Here is a 21,895-nt window from a genome sequence, read left to right as displayed (position 1 = left end):
TTTCCTACTGCCACACGGATCGTCCGCCTCTACGTCCAAAGCAACAGCAAGTATACATCTCTCCAAGCGCGGGGTACAGCATGTTTGGGCCCACAAAATCGGAGCGTGCCCTGCGGGGATACCACAAGGACTCACCCCCACAAAACACGAGGACCCAATCCTCGCGCACGAGGACCCATCCCTCGCGAACCACGAGGACCTATCCCTCGTGAAAAATGAAGACTCCTTCCCCGCCGACGACGCACCAGCCCGTCATCCTGCTGGTTGTGTTACCTACTACAAGTTTCGGCGCGAACAAAAAGCGTTGCCGCCCTCACGGCTGTTTTCTCCTAAATCTACAACAACTACAAGTGTTGCTGCCCTCCAGGCAGAGTTTACCCCTCCCAAAAGCAACAACAACCTGGACCGTTGCCGCCCTTTCTCCAGTTTTCCCTTTAACAAATGCAAACGTCTACTGAAGCTGCACACATAGAGGACGGGTCCAACGGGCATCCTGCGGCCGCGATCAGCCACGTGAAAGTTGCTGGCCTCACCGATCACTGGTCAATGCAGTAACTCTTCACCCTCTGTTGTGTTAACGTCGTAGCACTATGGCACGCACCGTTCTGCGTGTTCCAGCCTCCTGAAGGTTTCGCTCACCTGTCGGCAAGTTCACCGACCTCGCCTGTCAAGTCCTTCTGGATCGCCCGTCTGCGTTCCTGCAGATTTCGTCAGAACAAGGACTTGTTCCAACATCAACAGAGTCTTCGCCCGCGTCCACCCGACCTGCCTGTCACTCTGACGAGGCCTGCTGTTTCGCACGTTTCCATGTTCCTTCGCCTGACGGATACATTTTATTCGCCACGACGTGCATAAGGATCAGCTTACCTCGCCCGCCAAGTCGAGACAGCATGACCGCCGAGACCACCAGCTCGTCAGACCATCTCATCCTTGGACTTTAGTTAAAGCGAATTCTGGGGGGGCCTATTTGGCAGTACCACCGGTTGTCCCTTACATTGAGATACATAATTCCCTTTAACTTACCTTTAAATGTATCTGTTACTGCACTCAGGCTTCATTCCTGTACTCTGCGTGATGACATCATGACGTCCGAGCTCGGAACCTGCTAGCAGTTGAGCTCGGAAACTTCTAGTCAGTCCTCGTGGCGTCCCCGCTGGGGAAAGACCTACACCACGGTGCTCCTACAGTCAGCCATCTTACCTGCTACCTTACCTGTTGTATTTAACCTGTTCCTATAAATAAACAACTTATTTATAGTTCGTCGAAGTCGAACTCGATTATTTAGTGACGATGCACACGAATCGCTACAGTGTACATTTTTTTCCCCCTCATGTCACCTCTGGTTCTTTTGCCAATCACCTTAAATCTGTGTGCAGTGGTTATTGACCCTTCTGCCACTGGAAACAGTTTCTCCTTATTTACTCTATCAAAACCGTTCATGATTTATCAAACTTACTCAACCTCCTCAACCCTAAGGAGAGCAACCCCAGTTTCTTTAGTCTCTCCACATAACTGAAGTCCCGCATCCCTGATACCATTCTCGTAAATCTCTTTTGCACCCTCTCCAAAAGTGTGGTGCCCAGAATTGAACACAATACTCCAGCTGAGGCCTAATCAGTGTTTTATAAAGGTTTAGCATAATTTCCTTGCTCTTGTACTCTATGCCTTTATTAATAAAGCCAAGGATCACATATGCTTTGTTAACATCCTTCTCAACTTGTCCTGCTACCTGCAAAGATTTGTGTACATACACCCCCAGATCTCTGTTCCTGCACCCCCTTTAAAATTGTACCATTTATACTATACAATATATATATTCTATATTGTACCATTTTATTTATATTGCCTTCCCTCAGTCTTCCTACCAAAATGTATCACTTCACGTCAATGGTGGTATTGACCATTTTTACAGAAATTCCTGTATTTTGTGGGAACTCTGACTCATCTCTAAGTAAATGTGAAATAATAGTGGAAACAAGTAAGGATTTCCATGTCCAACTGTACAATAGCTGTGTTTTAAATATTGGAATGTCTCCTAAGTTTTAAGTTTTGAAGTGAATTCCACTGTATAGCAAGAAAGGAAAGGCATTTCAAGAAGAGAAGGAGCTTACAATTAAAATAGTTGATGCGATCTTGGAGACCATTAATTGTAGTTTATTTTCTTTTCTTGTATCATTGTCATTTTCTCCCCTGCTGGGATCCCTTCAGAGAACTCACTAAATAAGAGCCAGCTAGGAGGACTTCATAGGCTGATGACCAATGATGCACACAGCCTGTGGTGTTTCCTGATAATCTAAGCATGAAAATCGAGCACCAGAACTTGCAGCTTATGCAGAGCAATTGATGGAGAGTATGAGACAAAATAGAAAGAGCAAGCCAAGAAACAGAGTAAAAACAACTAAAAGCAAGAGAGACAAGTGAGAAAAAAGTAGCAGTAGAAAAAGCCATAAAGAAATAACAACAAAACCAGGAAGAGAGATGGTGACAGCGAGAGAAAGGTATTCAAGCACAGGTAGAGAAAGATGAAGATATTTAACGAGACTTGCTTTTCCTGTGTGCTGTGCATTTTTCCTTTTTTTTTGTATGCACACAACTCAGATCAAAATATTAGTTTGTTTTCTTACTGTTCATAACATTTAAAAATGTTTCTTGCTGTTTGGATCTGAAGTTGTATGGCAACTTATGACTCATTACTGCTTGCTTTTGTTTCCTCAGTAGATTACCAGGAAGTGTACCAGATGCTTTAAAAGTAATGGTCTTGTCAGTTTTTAATCCTTTATATTTCAGTAGTCCAACAAAGATTTAAGATTGTACTAGTGTGTCTGAACGCGTCATGTTATTGATAGAGCTTGACTATGATCTAATTGCAAATGGGCATAGGATATTTATCAAGTATAATAGTCATATCCCATTACTTCATATTTCAAACTCTTACTGTCAAAGTTTAGTTCCATTTGTTTCATTTACTGTTCTATCATGGTGGTCTTTACTCCCTTTGAGTACTTAACGTTGATCTTCTGTGGGCCCATAAATTTGTTTTCAGTCATGATATTTGGCCTTTCCACCTAGATGCTAACATCTCACAATTAATTATGGACATAAGTAAATGGATCTCATTGCCTGGCGGGTGAATGAAGACATTTCCAAGCCACAGTCTTTGCTACCAACAAAAACATCAGCATCATTTAAAAGTTATTGCGACAGCTGTGGTATGTGACAAATCTCTCAGAATATATACTGTTGGCACAAAAGAGACATGAATCCCTGCCACCAATGTTAGGAAATATTAATGCCTGCACCAGAAGGGCAAAATGGTTAGACATTCCTAGAACATGTTCTCTTTTTGCCCTCAACCCCCACCCCATCATTTTCCTTGTGACAATGCTAGGGTTCTTAAATTCATATGCCACAAGGGTGTAAGATGAGAACCGCATAACATTTCCAGCTGGATCAGCGGCTTTAGAGATAATGATAAGATTGCGCAGATACTATGCATTGAAAATACTGTACTAGTCATGGGGTAACTGTTTTCACATCAAATACATATGGAAAGATTCTCGTGTTGCACTCCTGTTTCACTGATGTTTGCTTCTACTTAGTAAGTTACAGCAGTACCCAGTCTCCTACTCCCTCCATTGGTAGGCTATATATTGGCTGTAGCTCTGGAGCATAAAGTTATTCAGATACAGTAACTGCACTACTCTGTTGGCTTCAGATGTACATTGAACAGAATCACTTGCTAAGTAAAGTTAAATTATGTTGTGTGAGATTTAATGAGATACACAATTTGAATGGATGTCCTAGATTCAGTGCATCAGCTGTCTAATACCTGAAGAATCAGAAAAAAGTGCACTTTATAGGAACAAATCAAAGTATCCATTTTGATTAATTTGTTTTACAAATATGACAAAGTTTGCAATACTTTTACATGCTTATGAAAATCAGAGTCTTGTTTTAGGTGTAAAGGAGCGAGCCAATGTGGACTCTTGGGAGAACGAAAGAGGCATTCTCAGGAAGATTCTTCAATAAGTGATACAAGTTTAGTTCCCAGGATTCCTGTGGACAACAATGACATGACCATGTCTGTACTTTCTCCGCAACTGTCAGCATCTGCAGCTGTGGCCTTAACGACAAATGATCCAGGTCTGATAAATCCAGCCTTTGATGCAAGTACAGAGGACAGCCAGTCAGAAAGCAATTCCAGCAACCACAGCAAAAGTAGTATAAAGAAACGTAAGTATATGTGCGAACTATGTGTAATTTAAGCACAGCACAAGTTTCTAGGATTTTTCAAGGATGAATGAAAAGAAAATTGAATTGAGAGCACAGATAAGTTAACATTTTGGGTGTGAACTATTCATCAAAACTGTTTTGAAGAAGAGTCTGCACTTGAAATGTTAACTGAGGTTCTCTCCACAGATATTGGCTGAGTGCTCCAGCATTTTCTGTTTTTGTTTCAGATTTGCAGCATCCGCAGTGTTTTGTTTAGTAGACTTTTTTGTTACTCGCCTTTAAGAGTGCGCAAGAAAGGCATTAATAATTGGAGTAATTTGTTAGTTGGTTGGCCTGCTTTGAAAATTATTATTTTCCACAATAGAAATAAGACAAATTATATATTTTGTGTCGTACCCTTTTTTTATAATATATTTCATTACAACAATTAGTCTGTCTACATGAGATGATTTTTACAAATTCCATTTGTAATCAATAACTAGTGGCCCAAACCATTTTTGCCAGTGCAAATAACATGAGCTCCTCACCAGTTGAGGTGACTGAAGCCATGATGTCATACTATTCAATGACTATTTCTATTTTTAAGCAATAAAGTACGTAGAGTTTAGATCTTTGTATTGCTAAAAAATCATTGACATACACAGCAGAAATCTAGGAGTAGCAGGCGAAGGGTTAAACCAGTAACCAGACAATACCAATTACCCACCTATTTTTGAAATGGACACAAACATGCACTACACAGTTCACTCTGTAAAACAGTGCACTATTGTTTAGTAAAACACACTTCCTGTCAGCTATTCCCATTGTATCATTAGTTTAATATGGTAAAACATTCCATCATTGAACTCATTGGCAATAATGGCACAGCTCTCAGGATCACAACATTGTTGGGAGTAAGATTTAGGATCAAAAGAGGGGACTGACCACAAACACTTTTAAACATATGGAACTGTATTCATTTTTAAGATGTAGATATATCTAAATAGATTACATTTTTAAACTACAATGAATGAGATTTGATAGGCCTGGTAATGGAAGGTACAAAAGCTAATGAATTTCCAATTGGAAATGTAAGTGATAAAAAAAAGTGAAAAATAAAATGAAGTCTTGGAGTTTGTTTGAGGCTGCAACAGATTTTTGTGATTCCTATTATTGGCCCATACCCCTTCAGTATATTACTGCCTTATACCACACTCCAGACCATCACTTAGTCTCTGAACTCAGGTTAACTTGCTAGATACATTTTTTTTTAAAGAGCACCAATGTCTGTTAAGTTAATTGATCTCAGGCCAGGCATTGGTAGGGACATAACGATTGATCTCAGCCTCCAGGCTAGGAAAGTCCGTGTTCGAGTTGCCTATGTGCCCTGCACTGTTGAAAGCTCATGCAGTTGAGTAGTTCACACATGAATAATAGTCAATTAGGTAAGATACCAGAGTTGCTTGCACCTGTTGAACTATACCCCAAACATGAGACAATGCCATCAGCTAAGGAAGGGATAAAATGGAGGGGTGAAAAGTAACAATATGACTTCCAATATTTTATATAGCTACTATTTTAAAATTGTGTGCTGGTCAATCAGCACTTTATTAAAACACAATGTCCATGGCTTAAGGATATTCTATATAATTTGTAGTTTCTACAAAAAACAAGGAAACCTGTAAAAATGCTCTTTAGTGTTAAACAGCAGCTTTATCTTTTTTGTTTTGTGTTCACTTGATATCGTTAATTGTGTAATGATGTCACTAATTTCCATTTTCTCATAGACCGACATTCAGATCACACTCCGATGAGAAGCAAATCCTTCAAAAAACTGAATCGAGCTTTCAGCCACCTGCGTAGGTCTAACAGTGCAAATCTCATTGACAGTGATCCTAGGGAGAATGTGCAGACTGCCACACTTCCTGAAAAAGGTAATGAAAACTTTGGATATTCTTCACTCAATTCTTTCATGCCAGTGGTAGTGTGCTGAAGGAGCAAAGGTGCATGCTAAATTGTCTTGCAAGACAGCTTAATAAGATTAGTAAATAGAGGAGAACACAATGCCACAACTGGTGATAAAAAGAAAGACTTGTATTTTTAAGTATTCCAAGTATCTCCAGCACAGAAACAGGCCATTTGGCCCAACAATGTCCATGATTGTTATGCTCCACAAGAGCATCCTCCCACCCTTCTTCATCTAACCACATCAACATGCCTTTCTAGTCCTTTCTCCCTCATCTGTTTTGATCTAGCTTCTCCTTAAATGCATCTATGCTATTCACCTCAACTATTCCTTGTGGTTGCAAGTTCCACATTCTAACCACTCTCTGGATAAAGAAGTTTCTCCTGAATCCCTATTGGATTTATTAGCGAATATCTTATATTTATGGCCCCTAGTTCTGGTCTCCCCCACAAGTGGCAACATCTTCTCTATGTCTACCCCGTTAAACCCTTTCATAATCTTGAAGACCTCTATCAGGTCACCCCTCCGTCTTCTCTTTTATACAGAAAAGAGCCGCAGCCTCTTCAATCTTTCCTGGTAGGTATAACCTCTCAGTTCTGGTATCATTCTATTAAATCCTTTTTGCACCGTCTCCAGTGCCTCTATCCTTTTTATAATATGGAGACCAGAACTGTTCACAGTACTCCAAGTGTAGTCTAACCAAGGTTCTATACAAGTTTAACACAACTTCTCTGCTTTTCTATTCTCTCCCTCTATAAATGAACCCCAGTACGTTGTGTTTTTTTAATGGCCTTATTAACCTGCGCCACTACTTTGTGATTTGTGTATCTGTACCCCCAGATCCCTCTGTTCCTCTACCCCATTTAGACACTTATTTACCAAGAAATATGTGGTCGCCTTATTCCTACCAAAATGTATTACCTCACACTTATCTATATTGAAGTTCATTTTCCAATTACACGCCCATTCTACAAACTTATTCATGTCTTTCTGTTTTTTGTCACAGCCTTGGTCTGTATTAATTACAAACCCAATTTGGTGTCGCCAGCAAATTTTGAAATTGTACTTCCAATTCCCAAGTCCAAATTGTTTATGTAAATGATGAACAACAGTGGTCCCAGCATCGATCCTTGTGGAACACCACTTCCATATATAACGCCTTTAACAACCTCAGGATATCCCAAAGCACTTTACAGCCAATTAAGTACTTTTCAAATGTAGTCACTGTTGTTTTTATTTTATTTGTTTATGGGATGTGGGCGTGGGCAAGGCCAGCAATTATTGCCCACTCCTAGTTGCCCTCAAGAAGGTAGTGGTGAGCCGCCTTCTTGAACCGCTGCAGTCCGTGTGGTGAAGGTACTCCCACAGTGCTGTTAGGTAGGGAGTTCCAGGATTTTGACCCAGCATTAATGAAGGATCGGCAATATACTTCCAAGTCAGCATGGTGTATGTGACTTGGAGAGGAACTTGGAGGTGGTGGTGTTCCCATGCGCCTGCTGCCCTTGTCCTTCTAGGTGGTAGAGGTCGCAGACTTGGGAGGTGCTGCCGAAGAAGCCTTGGCGAGTTGCTGCAGTGCATCTTGTAGATGGTACACACTGTAGCCACGGTGCGCCAGTGCTGGAGGGAGTGAACGATTAAGGTGGTGGATGGGATGCCAATCAAGCAGGCTGCTTTGTCTTGGATGGTGTTGATCTTCTTGAGTGTTGTTGGAGTTGCACTCATCCAGGCAAGTGGAGAATATTCCAGCACACTCCTGACTTGTACCTTGTAGATGGTGGAAAGGCTTTGGGGAGTCAGGAAGTGAAATGTTCGCCGCAGAATACCTAGCCTCTGACCTGCTCTTGTTGCCACAGTATTTATGTGGCTGGTCCAGTTAAGTTTCTGGTCAATGGTGACCCCTTGGATATTGATGGTGGGGGATTCAGCGATGGTAATTCCGTTGAATGTCAAGGGGCAGTGGTTAGATGCTCGCTTGTTGGAGATAGTCATTGCCTGGCACTTGTGTGGCACAAATGTTACCTGACACTTATCAGCCCAAGCCTGAATGTTGTACAGGCCTTGCTGAATGGTAGGAAGAATAGAAAAGCAAAATATAATTTAAATGGAGAGAGACTACAGAATGCTGCGGTATGGAAGGATCTGGGTGTCCTCGTACATGAAACAGAAAAAGTTAGCATGCTGGTACATCAAGTAATTAGGAAGGCAAATGGAATGTTGGCCTTTATTGCAAGGGGGATGGAGTGTAAAAGTAGGGATGTCTCACTACAACTGTACAGGGCGTTGGTGCGACCACACCTGGAGTACTGCATAGAGATTTGGGCCCCGATTTTCGGCTTGTGTGGGGAATGGTCAGATTTCCCCAAATGTGGGGTTTCTGACACACATAAAAAAGTGTCAGCCAGCTCCACGCAATTTTCCCTCAAGTGGCCAATTAATTCCCAGCATGTGGGAAGCCTTGCTAATTGTCCAATTCGAGTCAGAAATCCCCACACTATGAAAGCACCACGAATGATGACATCATAGTGTCCAGCACGCTTCTCCACCTCTGCAGGCTTCTCAACCACTCTTGCACAATGGCAGAGGAGCCTGCACCAGCTGCTGCCAGCGGCAGAGGCCGAGCTGCCTTCAAATTCGACGAGGCTTCACTGCAGGCATTATTGGATGGGGTTAGGGACCACAGGGAGGTCCGCTTCCCTAGGTCAGGATGGAAGAGGCCTCCCACTGAGACCAATGCTGCATGGATGCAGGTGTCAGCAGATGCCAACTCGCTGGGAGTCACCAGAAGAACCTTGGCATTACATCTCTATCTCCTTCCTTTACTCCCCCACAGTACCATCCAGAGCCCCCGTCCTCACTGTGGAGGAGGAAGAGGCTGTGCAGCCAGACTCCTCAGAGGAAGCTCCAACCTCTGAGGGTGCAGCATCAGCAGAAGTAAGTGCACCCAGCACCAGCGCAGACACTCACACCTCGGGGGGACCTTCGGGACATAGAGTAGTGTTGTCACCTGGTGTTTCACAGCTCACAGTGAGCCTCAGCAGATTCTGGAGACAGGGACAGCAGTGGAGAGTCCTCGTCGGAGGGTGCAGGACTCTGCCAGCTCAGCTCAGCTGTGCTGCATGACGACCCTTTGCCTCTGGGTCCATCCGCAAGAGAAGAGGCGATGGATCTCCATGCACAGATGCAGGAGTCTCTGGCAGGTTTTGTCTCCAGGGTCGCTGTGAGTGCTGAGCAAATGGAGGAGTCCATAGCGACCATGAGCAGAGCCTTTGTGGAGTCATTGGCGCATGAACGCATCACCATGGAAAGGTTGGCAAACTCCATGCAGGAGATAACTCGCCGGGTACGGAAAACATGGTGAGTGCTCATAAGAGAATGACATCTCTTGAGGAGCGTTGGCCATCTGTTGAACAGAGAAACCAGATCTTCATGGAAGTCCTTCTGAGTAGGACTGCCAGTGCAGAAACGGGTCCCACTGGCCCCCTAAAGCACAGCAAGGTGCTCTCAAGCCACTTCCAAGCGTTGGCCCCTTCTGGCCTGTGCAGCTTCAGGTGAGTGAGCAGCAGCCTGGTGCTCCTGGTGCTCATCCTGCTGTTCCTGGTTCTGCTGCTGCCGCCTCTGCTGTTGGAGATCCTCTAATGCCAGGAAGGGAACGTCCCAAAGGCCTCCCATGCTTTTGGCAGATGCCTCCGTTGAGGAGGCGCTGAGTTAGGGTGGTGAGAGGGGCTTCCCAGGAGCTCACACTGGAGAAGTGTGTGAGGCTCCAACTTTCTGCAGCTGCTCCTAAGGCTTCAAAAAGTTCCCCCAAGCCTTGATCAACAAGGTCCTGCAGCCTGCAAATGCTGCCTATTTAAATCTCTTCAGCCCTCAGCGACCTGCTGCTGCAAGCAAGCAAGCCAGCTGTTTTCACGCCAGCTCTCAGCAGCGGGGTTCCCCGCAGGCGGGTTTCAGGTGGGGAAAGTCACAACGGCACGGGAAAATCCACTTCAACAAGCAGATAATTGCTTGTTAGTGCTCCGACGACCAGTCCCGCCAGCGGCGGCCGGGACTGAAGCAGGGCGCGCAGAAACGGCAGTCTGAAAGTCGGACGGGGTGGGGAATCAGGCGGGGGGGGTCCCGACCCACTTTTTCGCCGATTTTCGGCCCCCGGCCACATGAAAAGCCGCCCGATGGCGGCCAGAAAATCGGGGCCTTGGTCTCCTTATTTAAGGAGAGATATACTTTCATTGGAAGCAGTTCAGGGAAGGTTCACTAGGTTGATTCCTGAGATGAAAGGGTTGTCTTGAGGAAAGGTTGAGCAGTTTGGGCCTATACTCATTGGAGTTTAGAAGAATGAGAGGTGATCTTATTGAAACATATAAGACTCTGAGTTGGCTTGACAGGGTAAATGCTGAGAGAATGTTTCCCCTCGTAGGGGAATCTAGAACGAGGGGGCATAATTTCAGGATAAGGGGTCGCCCATTTAAGACGGCGATGAGGAGGAATTTCTTCTCTGAGGGTCATGAATCATTGGAATTCTCTACCCCAGAGAGCTGTGGAGGCAGAGTCAGTGAATATATTCAAGGCGGAGATGGACAGATATTTGATCTACAGGGGAGTCCAGGGTTATGGGGAACGGGTAGGAAAGTGAAGTTGAGGCCAAGATCATATCAGCCATGATCTTATTGAATGGCGGAGCAGACTCGAGGGGCTGAATGGCCTACTCCTCCTATTTCTTATGTTCTTATGAATGTGAGCATGGACTGCTTCATTATCTGAGGAGTTGTGAATGGCACTGAACACTGCAGTCATCAGCGAACATCCCCACTTTTGACCTTATGATGGAGGGAAGGTCATTGATGAAGCAGCTGAAGATGGTTGGGCCCAGGACACTGCCCTGAGGAACTCCTGCAACGATGTCCTGCGGCTGTAATGATTGACCTCCAACCATCACAACCATCTTCCTTTATGTTAGGTATGACTTCAGCCAGTGGAGAGTTTTCCCCCCCATTCCCATTGATTTCAGTTTTACTAGGGCTCCTTGATGCCACACTCGGTCAAATGCTGCCTTGCTGTCAAGGGTAGTCACTCTCGCCTCACCTCTGGAATTCAGCTCTTTTGTCCATGTTTGGACCAAGGCTGTAATGAGGTCTGGAGCTGAGTGGTCCTGGCGGAACCCAAACTGGGCATCAGTGAGCAGGTTATTGATGAGTAAGTGCTGCTTGATAGCACTGTTGATGACACCTCCCGTCACTTTGCTGATGAGTGAGAGTAGACTGATGGGCCGGTAATTGACTGGATTGGATTTGTCCTGTTTTTTGTGGACAGGACATACCTGGGCAGTTTTCCGCATTGTCGGCTCCGGATATTCATGGTGCCTCCTCCTCCTGTTAGTTGTTTAATGGCCCACCACCATTCACAACTGGATGTGGTAGGACTGCAGAGCTTTGATCTGATCTGTTGATTGTGGGATCGCTTAGCCCTGTCTATAGCATGCTGTTTCTACTTTTTAGCATGCATGTAATCCTGTGTTGCAGCTTCCCCAGGTTGGCACAGCATTTTTAGGTTTGCCTGATGCTGCTCCTGGCATGCTCTTCTACACTCCTGCTTGAACCAGGGTAAATCCCCTGGCTTGATGGTAATGGTAGAGTGAGGGATATGCCGGGCCATGAGGTTACAGATTGTGGTGGAATACAATTCTGCTGCTGCTGATGGCCCACAGCGCCTCATGGACACCCAGTTTTGAGCTGCTAGATCTGTTCTGAATCTATCCCATTTAGCACGGTGGTAGTGCCACACAACACGATGGAGGGTGTCCTCAGTGTGAAGATGGGACGTCGTCTCCACAATGACTGTGTGGTAGTCACTGCTACCAATGCTGTCATGGACAGATGCATCTGCGACAGGCAGATTGATGAGGACGAGGTCAAGTAGGTTTTTCCCTTGTGTTGCGTTCTCTCACCACCTGTCGCAGGCCCAGACTGGCAGCTATGTCCTTCAGGACTCTGCCAGCTCAGTCAGTAGTAGTGCTACCGAGCCACTCTTGGTGATGGACATTGAAGTCCCCCACCCAGAGTACATTCTATGCCCTTGCTACTCTCAGTGCTTCTTCCAAGTGGTGTTCAACATGGAGGAGTACTGATTCATCAGCTGAATGAGGGCGGTAGGTGGTAATTTCTAGAAACAAAAGGCATCAAGTGGTATGGGGAGAGAGCAGGAATATGGTATTGAGATAAAGGGTCAGTCATGATCATATTGAATGATGGAGCAGGCTCGAAAGGGCGAATGGCCTACTCCTGCTCCTATTTTTCTATGTAATCAGCAGAGGGTTTCCTTGCCCATGCTTGACCTGAAGCCATGAGACTTCATGGGGTCCGGAGTCAATGTTGAGGACTGTATACCACTGTGCCACCACCCCTGGTGGGTCTGTCCTGCTGGTGGGACAGGACATACCCAGGGATGGCAATGGAGGAATTTGGGACATTGCTGAAAGGTATGCTTCTGTGAGTATGACTATTTCAGGCTGTTGCTTGACTAGTCTGTGGGACAGCTCTCCCAATTTTGGCACAAGTCCCCAGATGTTGGTGAGGAGGATTTTGCAGGGTCGCCCGGGCTGGGTGTGCCATTGTCGTGTCCGTTGCCGAGGCCGATGCTGGGTAGCCCTTCCGGTTTAATAATTATTGTTTTTCGTAGCTTATTTTTTACAACTGAGTGACTTGCTAGGCCATTTCAGAGAGCAGTTAAGAGTTAACCACATTGCTGTGGGTCTGGAGTCACACATAGGCCAGACCAGGTAAGGTCGGCAGATTTCATTCCCTAAAGGACATTAGTGAACCAGATGGGTTTTTACGACATTCCGATAGTTTCATGGTCACCATTACTGATGCTAGCTTTTTATTCCAGATTTATTTAATTAACTGAATTTAAATTCCCCAGCTGCTGTGGTGGGATTTGAACTTGCATGTCTGGATCATTAGTCCAGGCCTCTGGATTACTAGCCCAGTAACGTAACCACTGTGCTACCATTCCCATTGTAATCTAGGAAATGAAGTAACCAATCTTCACACAGCAAGCTCCCACAAACAGCAATTAGTTAATGAGCAGATAATTTTTTTTTAGTGATGTTGGTTGAGGGATAAATTTTGGCCAGGGGAGAACTCCCCTGCTTTTCTTCGAAATAATGCCGTGGGATCTTTTACACCCACCTGAGAGGGCTGACGGGGCCTCGGTTTAATGTCTCATCCGAAAGACGGCACCTCTGACAGTGCAGCACTCCCTCAGTACTGCACTGGAATGTCAGCTTGGATTTTGTGCTCAAGCCTCTGGAGCGGGACTTAAACCCACAACCTTCTGACTCAGAGGTGAGAGTGCTACGACTGAGCCGTAGCTGGTACTCTGTATCCCTAATTCCATCTGTCATAACATGTATTTTTATTTATAGAAAATAATGAAAGCCAAGCCAAAGAGGTTGACTCTGGAAGAAGGAACAGTTGCAGCAGTGGTAACTTTCCCCTGCAGCGAAGAGAGTGCCCTGAAAACAGATTTGACAGCAGGCTTTGTCAGGCCCTTTAAAAGAAATCAAACAATTTGAAATTCATTGAATGTTTTATTATTTATTATATTTGTATTATCCTTGTTCTGTGTAGTTCTTACAATGGCTGCCGGGCAACACATAGCCTCCTTTGCATAATTCAGCCAATTAACTCATCTCATGATTGCTGCCAGTGTTCTTCTGTAGTCATCTAATGCAAAGTACAGTTTCAGTAGGGGTGAAATATCTTGTGCAACTTTCTCTTTCGCCCACGTGCATGAGACTTGAGCAGAGATGTCTGCAAAGATCTAGCAAAATTCCTGCACAAGCTATCACAGACAAATTGCAATAATCATTCAATTCTCTAGAATTTAAATGGCATTAGATTAAGAGAGGTGGGAGGAGACTCGTGTGGAGCATAAACATCGGCACAGACCGGTTGAGCCGAATGGCCTGTTTTGTGCTGTAAATACTTTGGAATTCTTTGTAATTTTAATTCAGAGCCATGCTGAACTGCAGGTCTACTGCCCGACTACCTTACCACATGTAGATATTTAATCCAGTGTTGCATATTTAATATTGTATACTTCTGCACATTTAACCCATGTTTATAGAGAATGCAAAATCTGTGGCGGTTCCATGGTTATGTCTAGCCAAAGCATTGATATTTCACTAATGTAACATGAACAAGTGTGTGCAGGTCACATTTGCAATGTAAGATAAACCAGTTAACACAAGGACAGACTCAGATATTCAATCATGTTTGTTCTTGTATTTCCAGCACGTCCCAGACTACATCATTTAATTCCAGATGGTGCAGTTACAACTATCAAAATTAATCGCTCAGATGCACATAGAAGCCTTGGCATTAGCATTGTGGGAGGATGTGAAACTCCTGTGGAGAATATTGTTATCCAAGATATTTATCGAGATGGTGCCATTGCTAAAGATGGCAGACTTTTACCAGGGGACATGATTCTAGAGGTACTGCACATTGTGGAATTATTTCTAAATATGAATTTTATCCTCCTTCCTTTAGGTTCCTTGTAGTATGCACATTGTACAGCTGAGAAAGGCGTTAGGCAATCTGTTTGACCCTCCCTCGATTCCCAGTGCTCTGTAACTGGCTGGACCTGGGGGTGAGCGAGAGTGGCACAGTATGACTGACTTCCTATTTGAAATCGCTTTGCTCCTCCTTAATATCTCCTGATTACCCAGCTGACACCAGTACCTTACTGTGTATGTGGCTAAAATCGCACATTCGACCACTCTGCAGTGAATTCTATTGTTTATAACATCCCCTGCCTCTGCGTCTACCTGCTGCTGAAACCATTTCCAGACTTGTCTATTCCAACGCTCTCTTGACCAGCCTCCTGTTGTCCTCATCGTTATCTCAACTTGTGCCAACAGGGTACTCCTGAACTGGGCATTTCTCTTCCGATGCTATTGCCACCCAAAGCCCTTGAATATACTTCTCTACCACCAACCTTAACGCATACATTTGGGTGTCCAAGCAATAGTACTGGCTCCTCCCCAGCCACCATCCTATTCCATCTTTGTGCTGCTGGCCTCATTCACTGATAGATACCTTAAGCTTCATAAGCTCCAGGGACCAGAATTTTACTTTGACAGCATCTGGAACATGGATGGGCAACAAAATCCTTCGAGGTCAAGCTTAAATTGTACCTGTACAGTCAAGAGGTAATAGGAGTCTGGCCTCCTGTCAGGAGCCTTGTCCAACAGCAGCGTAGATCAGAAATTCAGATTCACACATTCTACCATTGAAATGAGTGGTCAGAAAATTCTTGTGCAATGCATGCCCGAATTTCCGACATGCGTTTTCGGTTGGCAAGATTCCCCACCACACTTGTTAACTTGTTAAGCATCAGTTAACAACAGACTTGGAAATTTACTCATGCTTGCCCTCAAGTGAAGGGTTAATTACAGTCCTAGCCCTTTTGGGCCATCCCAGATCAGGCATATTCCCCAGACGTTCACCTTCAACTTAAGTTAGAGATAGCTGAATTCCATAAGACGCTTAAATGGGTCTAAAGGTTCAGGCTATCTCTCCCTGAAGGAAAGGAATGACTAAAGATGTTACCGTCCTCCGGATAGTACTTTTAATAAGTTGAGCTAGGCTGTAACCTTCCGGATATTATGAGGGTCCAGAATACCCCCCAGAATTCTGTAACTCCTTACAGAAGAGTGTACAGAATTTGTGGGTTTGCGAGTCTACACAGATTCACTCTTTGAGACAATTCTAAAAATATATAGTTTTATTTAAGAGCCGGCATTCAGTTAACATCTGTTGAATCAGTCGCAACATTAACAATTCAAAGTACAATTAGCTTACATTTCTTATTTCTCAGAGATCCTTATTTTCAAATCTTTACTTCATTATATTTCTTATTTCTAAATCCAGAACATTTCTTATTTCTTATTTCTAAATCCAGAACATCCACCAAAAATCAATACTTTTAACTTCCCGAGACTCATAGTTTAAAAACTCAGAGATGCCTCTGGAAAGTTGAGAAATGCCCTGCTCGTTCAGCGTGTTCTGACGTTCTGTTAAAAAGCTCTTAATTTTTATACCCTTTTGGCTTTGGTTTCTTCTTTGATGTTCTCTGCTGATGTCAGCTAATTGTCTTTATTTATCCCTCTGTTTGAATGCTTCCTTTGAATGCTTTCTATGTCACTATCAATTCAACTATTGCATGCATAATTATTTCTCTACTTTTAGGTGTTACAAAAGCCATCATAAAACAATGACGGCTATGGTTTTTGTTTGATGTCTTTCTTATCGAAGGTTCTTCATTCATTTCTTAATATTGGCTTAACTGCTTTTTAGCAGACATTTGACTCCATTCTGCTTCAAGTTTAATACAAACACAATGCAATTGCTTGGTGTCATCTATTGAAGTTATATCTTCAAAGTCTTGTTGGTATGGTTTTTACTATATGTAAATCAAAACCACTTTAACTGTGTGTTTACTTGTTTTCTAGCTATCTCAATTGGTTGCATATTTAATTGTGTTTCCTGTCATCCAAGTTTAACATAAAACTATTTGACCAGCAGATGTTTCTTTTCTTGATGTCATGTTTCAAAGGCACATGCCTCTTTTAATGTTTGTATTTCTGTTTTATCGTGTTAGTTTTTCACACTTTAAACTGTGTCTCTCATTGTGTTCGTTGCAAACCATAGACCTTTCGGAACCACCAATGGTTTGCTTCAATCTTTCATTGTTTTAGAATATTTAACTAATTCCCATTTCAAAGCTTGTTTACAACTTTGTTATCAACTGAATTCTCAGAAGCCTGCATTTCTGTTTACAGCCTGTGTGCTGAGACTTGTGTCTTTTAAACCCAGTATGTCTTTTATTATTAATATTAGAAATCTGTTCATAGTATCGTGTATTTCTCTGAATCATGGCTATTCCTTCACATAAGGACACTAGGCATTAATGATGCCTGCAATGAGGGTGGCATTAGGCAGCAATCCAGTATGGAGGAGAACAGAGTAGATTGAAAAGAGTGACTCAGCTGTTTGTCCACACCGTATCTTGGTGCATCAGCAATCTCACTTGGGTAGACATGTTGGCAGAAGAGAAGAGGTGGGGAAATTCAAGGCCATAGGTAGAGGACCGCCGGAACAACTATTGTCCCAGGAAAAGAGTTTTCTTGACGCTGCAGGGAAGCAATGAGCGAGGAGGCAAAAATCTTACCAATAAATCCATTGTTGAATTGTGCAATTTCCTGGAATTGGACATGCAACCAAGGAGCAACATTAGCGCTGCACTGATGGTAACCATGATCCCAACCCCCCTCGACCATTAGCCCTTTCAAGGCAATTGAAGGAAACTTCACGAGGATCAACTGGTTTGCAATTCAGAGAAGCAGCAATAAGCTGCAGTTCAGGAAGAGAAGCAGGAAATGGAGGAGAATGACAAAGAGCTAGCAGAACCTGCACAGCCCCGTCCTCTGCTCTGGCTTGTTGCTGCTTTTCTGAAAACAAATATGTCTCTTTGTTGTGTAGCCTGTAGCACACCATTACCATGTCACTTTCTCCAGGGCATAGTATAATACAGAATAATTGTGAGGAAACAGGTTTACCAAGATATCATCATCTTCTTGGGCAGCCCCTCGGAACCGAGGATGACTTGCTTCCGCACTAAAAATGAGTTCTCAGGTGACTGATGAGTCCAGTGTGGGACCTACAGTCTCTGTCACAGGTGGGGCAGACAGTGGTTAAGGGGGCGGGTGTGTGGGGTGCTTGGGTTGACGTGCGCTCCTTCCGCTGTTTGTGCTTGGCTTCCACTTGCTCCCGGCGAAGAGACTCTAGATGCTCGGCGCCTTCCTGGATGCTTCTCCTCCACTTTGTGCGATCTTGGGCCAGGGATTCCCAGGTGTCAGTGGGGATGTCGCTCTTTTTCCAAGGAGGCTTTTTGGGGCTCTCTTGCTGTGTCAGAGCTCCGAGTAGAGCGCTTGTTTTGGGAGTCTCATATTGGGCATGCGGACGATGTGACCGTCCATCGGAGCTGATTGAGCGTGGTCAAAGCTTCGATGCTGGGGATGTTGGCCTGAGCGAGAACACTGACGGTGCGCCTATCCTGCCAATGGATTTGCAGGATCTTGTGGAGGCAGCATTGATGGTACCTCGCCAGTGCTTTGAGGTGCCTGCTGTACATGGTCCATGTCTCTGAAGCATACAGGAGGGCTGGTATCACTACTGCTCTGTAAACCATGAGCTTGGTGCTGGGTTTGAGGTCCTTGTCTTCAAACATTCTGTTCTGGACCGATGGACTATTTTATGTGTGCAGATAGCACCCTCTGGTGGTGGTTATATGTTAGCAGTGTGTTTGTATGAAACAGAGGTCATTTGACCTTTGTCCCTTTCTTCCTGTGTGAGGTCATTTGACCTTTGTTCCTTTCTTCCTGTGAGAGGTCATTTGACCTTTGTTCCTTTCTTCCTGTGAGAGGTCATTTGACCTTTGTTCCTTTCTTCCTGTGAGATGTCATTTGACCTTCGTACCTTTCTTCCTGTGTAACCCAGGAAGTAGAATCCCAGGAAGTAGAATTCCAAGAAGAACCTGGCAGTAATGGAGGATTCCACAAGGGTTTCACAATCCAATGTAATCTGATTTCATATGTTAGGCCAAGCGCAATATCTTTTCCCAAAATTGTTCAAGTAAAGGCTTCAAACAACAAACGGCTTCACAAAGAATTATTTTGAATAAGTATTTAACTTGCTGGATAACTAGATAGGAGCACGTCTAGCGTGGCCAGTACAGTGAAAAGATATCAGTGAAAAGATAGCAATACAGCTAGCTGTGAAGAGCGGAGCAGGAGGAACCCAGAGTAAGCCTTAACCTTGTAGAGCACATCTACCTCACATCAACATGTCAGAAGATAATAACGAAAATGCTTTGCAGCGAGAAGACCTTAAACAGGCAGACGAAACTGTAGAAGGTGACAATCGGTCTGTAAGCTTCGGTTACGTCAGATCGCAAGCTGGTTCATGGTCATCAGGTGGTTCTAGAATAAGTGTGACTATCGCCAGAGCACGGGCTAAGCTAGTGGCAGCTCAAGCCAGAGCTGCGCATGCGAACAGTGAAATAGAAATAAAAGTAAGACAGGCCCATCTCCAAGCTGAACCCCAAGCAGAACAGGCCCGACTCCAAGCAGAACAGACCCGACTCCAAGTGTAACAGGCCCGTCACCAAGTGGAAAGCTAGGCTGAACAGGCCCGTCTCCAAGCCACATTAGACGCTCTGCAGCAACAAAAAGAGAGAGATGCTGCATTAGCCGAGACACAAGTATTCGAGGCAATTTTGGAGGGAGTTGATCCCGAGACAGCTTACAAACCTTTAATTCCCGTTCCGTGGCAGAGTCCACGACAACGCCCCATAGATTACGTGAGCGACCATGCCGACATACAGTTTACAGGAGAAAGGGATGGAGGCCCACACATCTCTACAGACGCAAGCACTTCGTATAACATGCCACAAGTTGCCAACCAAGATCAAAGCAGACGGCGTGCCCCAAGCCGCAGAGTCTCCCCCAGCAGAACGGAAGACACGGTGCAGAGGAATAGGATGCTGAATAGAGAAAGTCAGAGGCAAATCCCCTCTCGGTACCTTGAGACCCCCAACAGAGCCCCTAGCCAAGGCAACCCTGGCACAGGTCCCAGCACCTACGACCTCGCCAAATACCTTGCACGCACCCAGCTGGTGACTTCAGGGTTAATTAAGTTTGATGACAGGCCGGAGAATTATTGGGCTTGGAAGTCCTGCTTCCACGATGCCATATCGGGCTTAGACCTGTCGGCAGGAGAAGAGCTCGGCCTCCTTATCAAGTGGCTCGGCCCAGAGTCTGCCGGACAGGCCTGCAGGATAAAAGCGGCCAATGTGGGACAGCTGCCAGAGGGGTTGAAGAAGGCTTGGGCGAGGCTGGAAGAAAGCTATGGCTCACCCGAAGCCATTGAAAGGGCTCACTTTGACAGGTTGGAGAACTTTCCGAGGTTGACGAGTAAGGAACCCCAGAAGCTCCGCGACCTTGGAGATCTGCTGTCGGAACTCGAAGCCGCAAAGCAGGACGGCTACCTACCCGATCTATCGTACTTAGACGCTTCCAGAGGGGTAAGTCCCATCATTGAGAAGCTTCCATTTAACCTGCAGGAGAAGTGGATAACGTTTGGATCAAAGTTCAAGCTAAAGCACAACGTGGCGTTCCCACCATTCTCTGCGTTCGTTAAATTCATCCGTAAAGAAGCCAAAGCCAGGAATGACCCCAGCTTCAACTTCTCCTCCCACCCAGCACTTGCCAGAAGAGACAAGTTCGACAGACGTGGAAAGACACCAGTATCTGTCCACAAAATGCAAGTGTCCGCAATTGAGCACACAAAGATTCAGAAGAAACCTGAGGATATGAGCAAACAATGCCCTATCCACAACAAGCCCCATCCTTTAAAGAAGTGCTGAGGCTTCAGGGAGATGTCCCTGGAAGATCGGAAACAATATCTTAAAGAGAACTCTATATGTTTCAAGTGCTGCTCTTCCACGAGCCATCTCGCCAAGAACTGCAAGGTAGATGCAAAATGCACTGAATGTGAAAGTGATCGGCACATTTCAGCACTACACCCAGGCCCAGCTCCTTGGAAGTCAGAGACGCCTCCTCCCGCTTCAGAGCACGGCGGGGAGAGAGAGGGAGCTGCCGGTCCGGAGATTACATCCAGGTGCACCGAGGTGTGTGGAGAAGGAGTGAGCGCAAGAGCATGCTCCAAAATAGGCCTCATTAATGTGTACCCTGCAGGATGTCACCAGGAATCTGAAGAGATGTATGCCATACTAGATGAACAAAGCAATCGTTCTCTAGCAAGATCCGAGTTCTTCAATATCTTCAAGGTCAAAGGAAGTCCGTCACCTTACACGCTGAAGACGTGTGCTAGACTTTCAGAGACAGCCGGCAGGAGGGCCTGCGGTTACGTTGTTGAGTCAGCCGACGGGAAGATTAGTCTCCCCCTTCCTACACTCATCGAATGTAATCAAGTCCCCGACAACCGTTCTGAGATTCCCACTCCAAATGCAGCTCCTCATCACCGTCATCTGAGACGCATTGCAGACGAGATCCCACCTCTTGATCCAGATGCAAGCATACTTCTGTTGTTGGGAAGAGACATCCTGAGGGTACATAAGATAAGGGAATAGATCAACGGTCCACATGACGCCCCTTTCGCCCAAAGGCTAGACCTCGGCTGGGTCGTTGTTGGAGATGTGTGCCTCAAGGGTGCTCACAAGCCATCTCAGGTGAGCACACTCAAGACTTCCATCTTGGAGAATGGTCGTCCAAGCTACCTTACCCCATGCAGTGATCAGATCCGAGTGACAGAGAAGTTCAGTCATACGGCTCAGCCTCAGAAAACCCCGGCGCTGATCTCCGCAGACAGCACACAGATGATGCTCACTGGAGAGAACCCGGGTCAGTCAGTCTTCTGTCGCACCGCCAACGACCACAAACTTGCTCCATCGATCGACGACATGAGGTTCCTCCAGATTATGGACAATGAGGTCTCTCGTGACAGCTCTAACAGCTGGGTTGCACCCTTACCCTTCTGGAACCCCAGACGACGGCTGCCGAACAACAGGGGGTATGCCTATAATCGTCTTAACTCACTCCGTCGCACACTAGAGAAGAAGCCAGAGATGAAAGCACAC

General features: G+C 45.1%; 1 protein-coding gene across 5 annotated transcripts in view; it reads left to right on the top strand.

Moving 5' to 3' along the window:
- The window catches only part of lnx1 (ligand of numb-protein X 1), a 353,323-nt gene that overhangs the window by 219,566 nt on the left and 111,862 nt on the right, over nt 1-21,895 (top strand). For all 5 annotated transcript variants that reach the window (XR_015074155.1, XM_085969955.1, XM_085969956.1 and 2 more), the window contains exons 3-5: nt 3,959-4,233; nt 6,000-6,146; nt 14,467-14,669. Coding sequence is in view for 4 of the 5 variants with exons in the window: in XM_085969955.1 (XP_085826081.1) it covers nt 3,959-4,233; nt 6,000-6,146; nt 14,467-14,669 (625 nt within the window). In the remaining variant the exon portion in view is untranslated. The remainder of the gene's footprint in view (nt 1-3,958; nt 4,234-5,999; nt 6,147-14,466; nt 14,670-21,895) is intronic.

Source organism: Somniosus microcephalus, chromosome 2, assembly GCF_052327205.1.
Source record: "Somniosus microcephalus isolate GS21.2 chromosome 2, FLI_Smic_1.0, whole genome shotgun sequence".
Lineage (NCBI taxonomy): Eukaryota > Metazoa > Chordata > Chondrichthyes > Squaliformes > Somniosidae > Somniosus > Somniosus microcephalus.
This window is presented reverse-complemented; position numbering and strand designations above follow the sequence as displayed.